Here is a 12,817-nt window from a genome sequence, read left to right as displayed (position 1 = left end):
TCTACTGGACACAGAGATAGGGTTGTTGCGACGTCGAAGAGAATATAAAAAATAACTCCCACCTCACAAAAAGAACAACACCGGCATTTGGATCAGATTGGAGGGGTCATAAACAGGGTGGCGGAAACTGAAAAAAAGAAATTTATCCTGTTTTCTCTAAATGATGGGCTTCAACAATAACCACGATACATTGGTACAGATTACTATGTTGATGATAGTCTTGGACATATAACCACGATTTAAACCAAAAAAATTAACAATTTTGGGTTCACTGCCCCGTTAAGGAATATAAGGATAGGGCATTAGGGAGTGAACCCAGAATCTCTCAGCTGGGAGTCCATCCCCATTAGTCCTCCCTCCTGGCGCCCAAAGGTGCAGGGTCTACCTACTTTTTAGGGGAGACTGACTCCTCCAGCATGGTGGACTCCTCATCCCCCTCCAACCCAAAGCGGTCCTTGCTTTGCTTCTACAAGAAGAAGGGAATAAAACATCGGATTGGCCAAGAGAGTCTGGAGAGTAGGACTGTTCCACGTGTATAATATTACTTTTTATTCACTGAATGCTTCTGCATCTAATACATACTCTTTCTGCATGAACTGGAGTATCTGATTATCAACACTCTTCCTGTGACTATAAAAGAATGGCACTGAAGACGGAACATAGAATATAGTTAGCATAAATCCACTTTAAATACAGAGAATTATTTTAATTGTATGGACCAACCAAATTGTAACATAGAACCCAACTGATCTGGCCATGTGTAACTGGTAGGGATTTGCATCAACACTGCCAGGGTTATGGGTTCCTGGGGCCAGCCATTCTACGAATGTACTGTATACACTAACGGTGACGCATGACATGAAAGGAGTACATGTAGCAACAAGTAAACTTCGACCTAATACCGTACCTCAAATATAACCTGCAATTCATCTGCGTTAAGTTGACAAATGTTTGATAATATAGCAGTCTCAGCGAAAAACATTCCACAATGCATGTATTGTACTCTGTAACAGTTGTTTCTATGCATCACACTAGACTGCAATAGCAGACCCACTAGAAACCTGAAAAGCGTCGCTTCAATGCTTTTGTCTACGCTACAACACCAGTATTGATTGTTATGAATGATTCGGTGAGCAGGAGAAACACGCCCCTTACCTTCTTGAGGATGATGTCGATATAGCCTGCAATGAGCTGGGAGATCTGCTCTCCTTCTGTGGTCTGCACAGAGTAGTAGCTCTCCTGGTACTCGCCAAAGTCCTACACACACACACACGCATAAATAGGTATACAAACACATGCACACGCACACACACAAAGAGGTAGACACACACAGAAAGAGGCACTCACAGACACAAGCACGCATAAAGAGGTAGACACACACACACACAGACAAAAATGTAGACAAAGAGCATTTCAGTGAGTGCAAACGATATACACACTCCCTGAACAGTCAGTGCAACAATGGATTTGCTGTATATTCAATACAAGATGTGTCTGAGTGTTTGGTGATGTCCCAATTACATGGATAATGTAATGTAATGGATAATAAAGTTGTATTTAATAAGCATAATGACAGCATCATGAAATCATGCAGAAATTGGCAGCTTATGGTTTTGAATAACACATTGGTTTGTGTGTGTGTGTTTGCCTGCCTGTGTGTGTTCGTGTAGCTTTTATTGCTACCTTGCAGTTCAAAATGGTTTGCTGGGAAATGCAGCTACTTCAACATCCTAACAGAATAATGAGAACTTAAAGATTTCTCGGCACGCGCCCCAGAAAAAGAACAACCACAGGTCGACCAATCACATCACCAAGAGCGAGAGAGAGGGAGAGAAAGAGAATTGAGATCTGAAAGATTAAATTATAACTGTCTTCCAACAAAAGTAACAACCGATATCGACATGGAAGGCAAGAGTGGCTCTAATAATCTTTATTGTGCCAGAGGAAATATGTTGAAAGAAACCTCTAGTGATTTATTTTATTGGTATATCAAAATGTATTATTATTTATGATTAATTAAAAAGTATTATTATTGTACGAATGCCATGTATGAGAATGTGGTCATATATCATTTAAATGAGTAAAGCACAACGTTTAAATTCTCAATGTCCCTTTTATCTTATGACCAAAGGCAAGCCCTTGGGCAAAAATAAAACAGATCGAGGCAAAGCAACTTAATTATATAGCACTTTTCATATACGAGGCAGACACGTGTTTCACATCAAGCATGTATAAGCAAAATTTTTAATTTGCATGTTGTTACCAAGGCAAGTTTCATTGTTCAGCAACATCACAACCAGTCAACATTCTCACACTTCCTATTTTTCCTGACTACATTTTTGTCTTTATATTTTACCTATATAAAGCTCCAATCTATAGTCTTTTTATAATTTTGACAATCATTTCCACCGTGAGTCATAATCATTGATAGTATGGATTCGGAAATTTGCAGTTTACATTGTGTGGTATTCGAGTGTGTTCCTGTGTGCGCGGGTGTATGCGTGCAGGTATGTGTATGTGTATGTATGTGTATGTGTGCTCCTGTGTGTCCGTACCAGGGTGAAGCTCTTGGGCGAGGCGGCCCACCTCTTGACTGTGGTGAGGGGCCACTCCTGCACCACGTCTTTGGTCCTCTCGTCCACACGCAGCACAGACTCCTTGGTGATGCCCAGCAGACGAGGCACCAGCTTGTTCTTGCTCTTCATCTTCTCCTACAGACCCACAGCCACACACACATTCATAAAGAGACAATACAGGACGCTACGGTGGCTCCCAACCTGAAAGGTACTGTGTGTGTGCGTGTGTGTGTGTGTGTGTGTGCGCGCGCATGTGTGTGTGTGTGTGTGTAAATGGGTGATTCTGTGCGTGTGTTTTCTATAAAGTTTCTCTATGAATGCAGTCCATTTAAAATCAGTACAATGGACCAGAACAGCAGAGAACAGATAAAGCCTTACCCAATAACAGGAACACCAATGGCAAGTCAAACAATACAAAGCTAATTAAATGTGGCCTTCACGCTGGGCTCCTGGGACAGGATTTAACAGTCCCTAATCGCGCACAAAGAGATCCAACATGTTTTTTTTCTTTACATAACCTTCATTGGCCTTATACACCTAGCGGCCATCTTGGTTCTCAATGCTAGCTGGGTGGCCGTGAGGTGAATACGGGCCATTCAAAGGAAAACTATGTCTTTCAGTTAGTCTAGTACTTTGGTATGCCAAAACAAACTTTGTCTTATTATATATACAAATACCCATGTAAATACAACAATTACCACACGTAAACTACTTTGGGGGGCATGGTTAAGGTTCAACATAAAGTTTATAATATAATAACAAATAAAAGCACCTTCCAAGACTTTAGTAAACTATAAGGATTGTTGTAACCCACGTGGAAAATTGACTGGGGGAGTCTGGAACCCACTTTTAAAACTGAAGTGGTAATCCGCTTTTAATTATATACCCACAACACACTGTGCGACTAGATTACACAAGTGCTCTGGTTTTAAACAATCACTTAATAACAGTGCAAGGCTGCCAGAGGTGATTAGGGCTAAGGGGTTTGTCCATGCATCAAAGTGAATAATGACTAAATATTTAGAAGAAGAAAAAAACTAAACCTGTTTTAATTAACCTTTTGTTTACCCAGGGGGGGGGGGCATGCAGAGAAGCAGATGTTCCTTTCAAACTGCCCCCTGCTCAGCAACCTAACACACCAAGTACCCCAACACGCCTACACCCTTTACAGGCTAAATGGCGGTGAAAATTAAAATATGATAGACATGTTAATAACAAATACCTTCCATAATAATAATACTACTAATAATAACAGGTTACGGGAGCAGCAATATAAAGGGCATGTGACCCTACATAAACACAGGGAGAGCTTGGGACGCTAGGACCCTCTTGCTCTGGGAAACGCATGCGGACCGCTGAGCCCCCCTCCTCCCAGCCTACCATTAGTAACCACGGTGAAGAACAACAGCTAGATTATGGAGGACGTCCCTCACTCGGGAGGCTGCTCTGCCAGCTAATGGACGGCTCAGGGACATCACCTCACTGGGGTGGTCGGTTTCAGTTCCATCTCACAATTTGCCCTTGTGAGGGGTCTTACAGGTGCTCCCTCGAACCAAGAGTCGGGCAATTATTACATTTGATCATTTATCGTCTTTTAATGGATGACGGTGGTGATTGTGTAGTCATGAAACGAAGATATTGACCTATCAGGATACCCAGTTTTATATTTATCGATATTGTGTACAATATCCCATAGTTATCGCGCTAATAAAAGTTTCCCCAGCCCTATTCTAACCCCAACACTACACCAATACCACCTCCACCCCTCTCTGAACTAATCAGTGTTGCACTCTGATGCACACGGCAACACATTTGGATGCCTTCCAGGAAAACCCTGACTCCTAGTAGACCTTAGGGGAATGTGTGTGTGTGTGTGTGTGTGTGTGTGTGTGTGTGTGTGTGTGTGTGTGTGTGTGTGTAAGGAAGAGTGTGGGAGAGTGAGGCACCATATACAAGTCTCCTTGTTTATCAGTCGTTTCTCCGCTATAAACACAAAACTGTACATGCATATTCTCCTTTTCAAACATTGTGAAACCATACGCCATGCCGATTAACGTTTTTAACGCTTCCTCAATTTGGAGCAATCTGAATAATTGAGTATGCTTTGTTCACCTCTGCGTGCAAATTAACCCAAATATAACAGGTGAGATCCCTTCTGCAATAGCAGATAGCTATAGCGTTGTTAACAGGCCGACTTTGCAGCACCTTTGTTTGAGAGAACTTTTAATTGTCAGCAAACACCTCCCAGCCAGACTGCACAGCAGAAGGAATGACTTCCAATGACTTTTCGTGTTCCAGTCTGGACATGAAAGGCTCTGGGAGGCCAGGTGGAACAAGCACATTTCCATATCCGCTGCGTAGCAACCGCACACGGATATGATCTGCAGCCAGCAACCGCGAGACCCAGAAGAGACCAAACACACAAACCAAACCAAGACCGGGCCCTTGCAGCTCGGAACACACACCTGTTCTAGATTTTCTCGTTTCTTCAGGCAAATGTGACTGAGTGGGAAGTACTTTGCGAGAAATACGGCCAATACAGTGATTATCTCCCTTTCAAAAGGTGATCTTTGTTTTTTTTGTTATTTGTGTATCTGATTCCAAGTACCTTAACCAGGAAGAAGGTGACGCCGTATGTTCGGAGAGATCTCGCAAGCTTAACATATTTCACTTTCGTCTCGATCTCGGTCATATCTCCACAACTGCTGTGATCCTGCAATATCAATAACAACAATGCAATACATTTGTGAAAATATTCTTCATTTGTCGCATACATATTTTTATATATATTTTGTTCATTAATTAAAATTTGATTATGCATGGGAAACAAGGGCAGTAGTTGAGCAAACCTGGAAGACTTTCTTCTCTGCGCCCTTCTGCTTGATGTACTCTTTGGGCAGGAACTCTTTCAAGCTGTTAAGAGGCATGAAATTAAGTCATTTAAAGAGCAAATGCAGAAAGATCACTTCCACCCACTTACCATAAAACACAAGGAAACAAAACAAATGGATCAATTAGGAATCTGGATGAATAAATTAGCTGAACCCATTTTCTCTATGTTCTTACTACAGAAAAATAAGCCCAGTTAGTAAACTTACATATTTGAAAAATACTCCCCCCTCCCCCCCACACCCAGATGGGTCTGCACTCACTCAAGGAAGCCCGGTTTGTGCTTGTGCTCAATATACGGTCCAAACTGGATCTGGGCCTGAATCCCAGCAAACAGACACGCCTTGTCGAAGGAGACCGGGTGAGAGCCGTTCAGGATGTCGTCCCGGGCCTGGAACACACAAAAGAGAGATGAATAAATATGTAAACATCTTTTTAACAATGTTGATAACCTGGAGAGGTGCTACGCTACTATGGCTTACGTTATTGCTACTCTTGGGTATAGTCAGTGTAGTCTAGTGGCTAGAGTGTTGGACTGCCCTAACCCTTATGCCTGCTCTTTAAGACATGCATCTCAAATTTTACATTGCTTAGGATAAAACGTGTGCACAAAAGCTACTACAGAATGTCCTCGGGTCTGTGTTTGAGATCTTTCTACACCCCTTACCTGAGATGATTTGGTTTATCTTATGAATGCAGCACGATTTTTCACAATTACTAATCATCAATAACATGCAAAAGCTATTACATCAAATATACACCAAATACACAAATCGATCCAAATCAGCTTTGACATTATATTGATTGGTGGGCAGAGCTTTGATAGAGATATCGATGTGGAGTTCAGCAATCTGTCTGACCCATAAACTACACCGAGAAGGATGCAACAAACAAATGCAGCCAGTCAGACAGACACCCGCACACAAAATCAATCATCACAGTGAATTACAGTCCTGTAAGGGAGAGTGACGTAGAGAGACAGAAATGGACAGATAAAGAGCTGCACAGAGCGAAAGTAGCGAAGATGAGGCTGTATGACATTAGATTTTGTTTTTCTCGTTTCATTTTGCCAGGGGCCTATTGCACAAAGTAGCAAAAATATATTTATATTGCGGATATACAAGGTAGATTCATAGTTTAGTAGTAATGCGTCTGCTGTTGTTTTTTTGTAAACTAAATGGACTCCATAACGAAAAGAAGCTTATCATGTTGCATTACTTTAGGATTATACAGAAGATAAAAAAATATGATTATAGACCAGTACTGCCACACATTATTATAACTGCTCCCTCACCCCATTAGGGCTTCCATTGAAGAGTCCTCAAGTGAAAAACTGACATTGTTGTTGTCAACTATGACTTTAATTGAGATCTAATGTGGCTCAGAGTGCTTCAACACAACAGCTGAAGATGTTCTCTATGTGTGTAACACACACACACACACACACACACACACACAAATTGCCATTTTCTAGCATCTTCCCTTTCTCTTTCTTCTCTCTCTCCCTCCCTCTCTTTTCTTACTGTCTGTCCATCTCACTCACTGGCCCCACTCACCCCATCACTAAGAGAACACATACTTTATACTTGGGTTTTTCCACCGTCTTCCTGGAATAACCTGCAGAAGCAGTGAATTCATTGGGTGACTCTCAATGAATTTAAAGGTGTTAAGAGTTTGACGCCGGACCTCATTGGAAATTGCTAATGTTTGAGTCAATAATCTTAATGTATTTTCACAATTGCACTTAGTGTTGAACTCGTATTTGTCTTGTGTTTTATGTTGGAACGGTGCACTGCTGTCCATCTCGGCCAGGTCTCTCCTGTAAAAGAGATTTTAATCCCAACGAGACTTACCTGGTTAAATAAGGATAAAGACATAATAATAACAATAATAATAATAAAAATGGGAGGGGCAGATCTCAGACCTGCACGTAGAGCAGGTTGAGCTGGACCGGGTCTCTGGAGTCCACGTTCTGGTCTGAGTAGAAGAACTTTCTCCTGAGCAACAGCGTCTCCACCTCTTCCACGCCCTGCTCCCGGAAGGTCCTGCTGTGGTCCAGCCAGTTCACTGGCATCAACACAACACACCATAATATGTCAATGATACACAACACACTTGTGTATAAACAGCACACACGGCCCGACGATAGTATGTGTACACATGTCTGGGAAGTGTTCACATTTTGACATAGCCAATCGGAAAGCAAGGGTTATAATAATGAATAATATAAATCATCTAATATTTGCTAAAAAACGTTAACTTGGAAAATAATAGCTTAATACATCTCTGAGCAATAAGAAAATACGGACAATTAAAAGACCATATATACAAATATTGAATCATTAGATTTGTTTCTGTATGAGTAAAGTGTTAAAAGTAGTAGTCCATTTATAGTGGTAAAAGTTGTTCTCTATCAAAAGGAATTGAGAGAATATTTAAGGAACCCCAGGGACTTAAATGTGTGCAAAGTTAAAGTTAAGGAGCTGAGAGGTAGAAAGTGAAGCGTTAACCGTTGCACTGTATGGGTGCTCAGGTCATTAAACCTCTGAAGCCCACCGCCTCTCTGGAGGGCCATGACAAAGTGGTCTTAAGATGAACCTGGTAAGCAATAACCTTGATAATTGCTACACGGAAAATTTGCAAAAGAACTGTGGACTGCCTGTAGGAATTTAAATTCATCAATAAGCATTATAATAATTACACTTAGGCATCAACAAACGTGCAGCTTATAGCTTCACAAATGCATGTATCTGGTGGTTTTCCTTTATCCCAGTTTATTAAACAAATGCTTTGATTCTTTTCTGATGATAGGTATTGTATTGGCTGCTCAGCACAGCAAAGCCAGCGAGTGAAGAAGGATTGCTTTGCTATACAGTTAGCGAAAGTGTAACAATAAGCACAAGCTGAAGTAAGCATTTCAAATATGTTGTTGAAGAAGTAGTAAAATAACTACTACTACTACTTCAAAAATGATGCTTTTGTCATAGCTGATTGGTTCCGGCTCAGCTTTAATTTCCCAGCATGCATCACACCTCCTGTTCTCTATATCCATATATATATATAACTCACGTTCGTCGTCTGTGTGCAGCTTGGCCTTAAGTTTCTCCATCTTCTTCTCGTCACGTAGCAACGTGCGGTCCTTCTTCAGCGTTCCCGTGTGTTCCTCCTTCTTCTCCTCTACGCCCTCCTGGGTGAGGGAGTACTCCTCGTAGTTGGTGATGCCTGCAACCACACACCGTTAGGGACTGCTATCAGACTCCTATCATTAAGGGACTGCTAGCCTTTCAGCGTAGAGGATCGGGGACTACTAGCCTATCAGCGTAAAGGTTCAGGACCTAACACCTAACAGCAGAGGCAACAAAGACAACAGAGGCTACAGGGGAACAACAGAGGCAACAGAGGCAACAGGGACAACAGAGGCAACAGGGACAACAGAGGCTACAGGGGAACAACAGAGGCAACAGAGGCAACAGGGACAACAGAGGCAACAGGGACAACAGAGGCTACAGGGGAACAACAGAGGCAACAGAGGCAACAGGGACAACAGAGGCAACAGGGACAACAGAGGCTACAGGGGAACAACAGAGGCAACAGAGGCAACAGGGACAACAGGGACAACAGAGGCTACAGGGGAACAACAGAGGCAACAGAGGCAACAGGGACAACAGAGGCAACAGGGACAACAGAGGCTACAGGGGAACAACAGAGGCAACAGAGGCAACAGGGACAACAGAGGCAACAGGGACAACAGAGGCTGCAGGGGAACAACAGAGGCAACAGAGGCAACAGGGACAACAGGGAAAACAGAGGCAACAGGGACAACAGAGGCTACAGGGGAACAACAGAGGCAACAGAGGCAACAGGGGCAACAGGGACAACAGAGGCAAGAGAGGCAACAGGGACAACAGAGGCTACAGGGGAACAACAGAGGCAACAGAGGCAACAGGGACAACAGGGAAAACAGAGGCAACAGGGACAACAGAGGCTACAGGGGAACAACAGAGGCAACAGGGACAACAGAGGCAACAGGGACAACAGAGGCTACAGGGGAACAACAGAGGCAACAGAGGCAACAGGGGCAACAGGGACAACAGAGGCAAGAGAGGCAACAGGGACAACAGAGGCTACAGGGGAACAACAGAGGCAACAGGGACAACAGAGGCTACAGGGGAACAACAGAGGCAACAGAGGCAACAGGGGCAACAGGGACAACAGAGGCAACAGGGACAACAGAGGCAACAGGGGAACAACAGAGGCAACAGGGACAACAGAGGCTACAGGGAACAACAGAGGCAACAGAGGCAACAGGGACAACAGGGACAACAGAGACAACAGAGACAGCAGAGACAGCAGAAATAACAGAGACAACAGATAGAACAGAGGCAGCAGAGACAGCAGAGACAACAGATATAATAGAGATAACAAAGACAGCAGAGGCAGAAGAAGCAGTAGAGGCAGGGGAGGCAGGAGAGACAAACGAAACAGCAGAGGTAGTAGAGAAAACAGAGGTATAAGAGACAAAAGAGACAACAGAGGTAGTTGAGGCAGCAGAGGTGATTAAGAAAAACTAATTTTAAGGACAATTTGGACAACAAAATATTTTATCAAATTTAAGAGCATGATCATGGGAAGATACTGCCAGCAAAGCATATATTCAACAAGACAATGGGTGTACAGGATTCTTATATGGAAACTTTCACATCGTGGGCAGTTAATACAAAGGGAACAAAGGTGAGGGGGAGTGACCATCGTGGAGAGTTTAGGATTTGCCACAGCTGATTTCAGCCATGGCGGCGGAGAACAAGTCAAATTGTAATACACCATGGGTGAAGTGGACATGTCTGCAAGGCTGCAATACAGTCAAAGGAATCTACACAACAAAGAAGTCAGTCAATTTGCCTTGGTATCAGACTTTTATGGCTACGGTGGCATTGCAGATGCAAACTATCCGAGGAGAATGTATATAAATACCTTTTCAATTGACTAGTAATTAAATAAACAGCGTTTATATATTTCTTTATGTTTGTATGATACAGTTACGATGGATATTTCCACAACAGGAAGCAACAGAGACAGAGAAAACAGTGGTAGCAGAGGCAATGCAGGAGAGGCCAGGGTGTTACCTATTCTGCTGCAGATGGTCACAAGCAGCTCGCCCACGGTCTTGGAGTCGTCCACCATGATGGTCTTCACCGCTCCGTCAAGCATCTTGATCTTCTGAGGCCGCTGCTTCTTCTTGTACTCCAGGATGTCCTGAGGGATCGGCCGGTGACGAGCAACAAGCAACAGAGAAGTAAAGATTTGATCAGGTGGGTTCTTTATTTCTATTTGAGGGGAAAACCTGTTGCATCAGCAGCACGTGAAATTATAACAAAATATCATGAGAAAAAGCTAACAGCCTATAATAAAAAATGAAAAGGAATTGAGAATAATATTTATTTAGTTAGAATATAGTAGTAGTATGTAGATGCTACTGCATCTACAGTAGCTGCTATCATTGCTTTACACGGGGAATGGGTTACCCTAGCGATTGTAATACTTGCACTTGGTTCTATGAACATCTTTACTGTACCGACAGCGATATATTGTTTCACTTCTTATGACAAATGTACTTATTGTAACAAATGCACTTATTGTAAGTCGCTTTGGATAAAAGCGTCTGCTAAATGCCCTAAATGTAAATGTAAATGTAGTAGTAGTAAGATAGAAGTAGTAGTAAGATATATATGTAAAATACAAATCTAAGTTACAGAACTGTATTTCCAATTATTATACTACTATATATTAATAACCAAGTTAACAAGAGAGGGAATGTGTGAATAACATAAAAAAGAATGATGCTTAGGGAACAAGTCGAGTTTGAGAAAGTGAGAAAGGGGAGGAAAAAAAGAGAAGAGTGAAAGGCACCATTGAAATGATCAAATGAAGCCAGAATGCTTGGGGAGGGTTGAGAAAAGAAGGCAGAAAACTTCATTAAATGGCTGCCTATTGCCCTGCCGATCACCCCTCCCAACTCACACCAATAGGAACGGGTCGAGAGATTTGACTGTGAATAATCAGTCACAGTCACGCCTTCCACTGTGATGGAAGGCGTGACTGTGATTTAATTTCGGCTGAATTACTCTGGGAGAAAGTATTTAGAGGTGAAAATGCTAATAAAAAAGTGCTGAAGAGTTCTCAGGACCAACAAACTTTCGACCACGCTGTAGGGGTGTTTTATTTTTGTGTGGCTCTGCCGGCACCTGAAGAACTTCATCTCAAATCGATATTTTAAATATTTATGATACCGTGGTATTCAAATGAAGCCTAAGTCCCCGGCTGCCGGCCATGTCAGGACAGATGTGGAATAATGTTTATGAATGTCTGTGTCCTAAAAAGACTTCATTAAGAGGCCTGTACGAAGCTAGCGTTGAAATACAGCCCTGCTTATACGTGCTCTGTGGGTTTTTCGGTTCAAATATGAACTTCAATTCATGGTTTGGGCTTCACAGCTTGCTTGTGATCCTTATGAATTTAAACACATTCATCAACACCAAGGCATATTTGATAACCCCTACCACAACACTTGCATAGGTTGCCATTAAATTTATGTCATGTTAAGCTAATGAATGCATTTAGCATCTTTTCTCTCCTAAGATGGTGGGAAAGAACAGGAAGCACTCACAGAGCAGACACATGGAAACAAATGTTTTATATATGTGTGCACCTGAAAAGGTATTCATGCAGGAGATGGATACATGTAGGGCCTGATATGGGCTGTGCAGACATGTCTTTACCCCATTGCGGAGCATATAGTAGTCCATGGTCCTGCCCGACTCCAGCCAGATGCCTTTTCTGGGGTCCTCGTCGGAGAGGAACAGGCCATAGTCCGAGGCTGAGCAGGAAGACAGGGAGACATAACATTTGAGACTAACATTTTCTTCATGACATTTCTCATTTCCTTCCTCGTTGTTGATGGGCAAAGGGAGCAGGAAGGGTAGATTGAAAGGTCAGAACGAAGGGAAACGCTGGCTGAATGGGATCCCTTTGATGTCCCTAGCTCAGCAGCAGGGAGAGTCCACCTCGATAGGTCATCAACGCGATGCCTTTAGCAACATGATATTTAGTCATTTAGTACACAGCTGACATTTTGTAGCGTTCATTTACCCTGTGACAGGTTTCTTTTGACAACAAGGCTAACCAGGGCTAAACAAAAAGGTTGATCTATCCCTCTACAGGGAGGGGCAATCTAGTGGCTATGGTAGATTGTTCTGGGATTCATAAAAAAAAAGCAGCCTACCTGTGATTTTATTTGACTATGGTGCCTAATGCCTGCATGCTCCTTAATCACCTGTATCTGCAAAAGTCAATGG

At 42.6% G+C, this 12,817-nt stretch overlaps 1 protein-coding gene across 1 annotated transcript in view; it reads right to left on the bottom strand.

Annotated features, from left to right (window-relative positions):
- The window catches only part of tln2a (talin 2a), a 120,892-nt gene that overhangs the window by 74,138 nt on the left and 33,937 nt on the right, over positions 1 to 12,817 (bottom strand). The window contains exons 4-13 of the mRNA XM_079736318.1: positions 12,242 to 12,339; positions 10,589 to 10,718; positions 8,535 to 8,687; positions 7,390 to 7,532; positions 5,729 to 5,856; positions 5,426 to 5,489; positions 5,185 to 5,289; positions 2,556 to 2,711; positions 1,156 to 1,257; positions 390 to 466 (exon numbers count right to left, since the gene is read on the bottom strand). Coding sequence (XP_079592444.1) covers positions 390 to 466; positions 1,156 to 1,257; positions 2,556 to 2,711; positions 5,185 to 5,289; positions 5,426 to 5,489; positions 5,729 to 5,856; positions 7,390 to 7,532; positions 8,535 to 8,687; positions 10,589 to 10,718; positions 12,242 to 12,339 — 1,156 coding nt within the window. The remainder of the gene's footprint in view (positions 1 to 389; positions 467 to 1,155; positions 1,258 to 2,555; positions 2,712 to 5,184; positions 5,290 to 5,425; positions 5,490 to 5,728; positions 5,857 to 7,389; positions 7,533 to 8,534; positions 8,688 to 10,588; positions 10,719 to 12,241; positions 12,340 to 12,817) is intronic.

Source organism: Pollachius pollachius (genome assembly GCF_949987615.1).
Source record: "Pollachius pollachius genome assembly, chromosome: 5".
NCBI classification, from domain to species: domain Eukaryota; kingdom Metazoa; phylum Chordata; class Actinopteri; order Gadiformes; family Gadidae; genus Pollachius; species Pollachius pollachius.
This window is presented reverse-complemented; position numbering and strand designations above follow the sequence as displayed.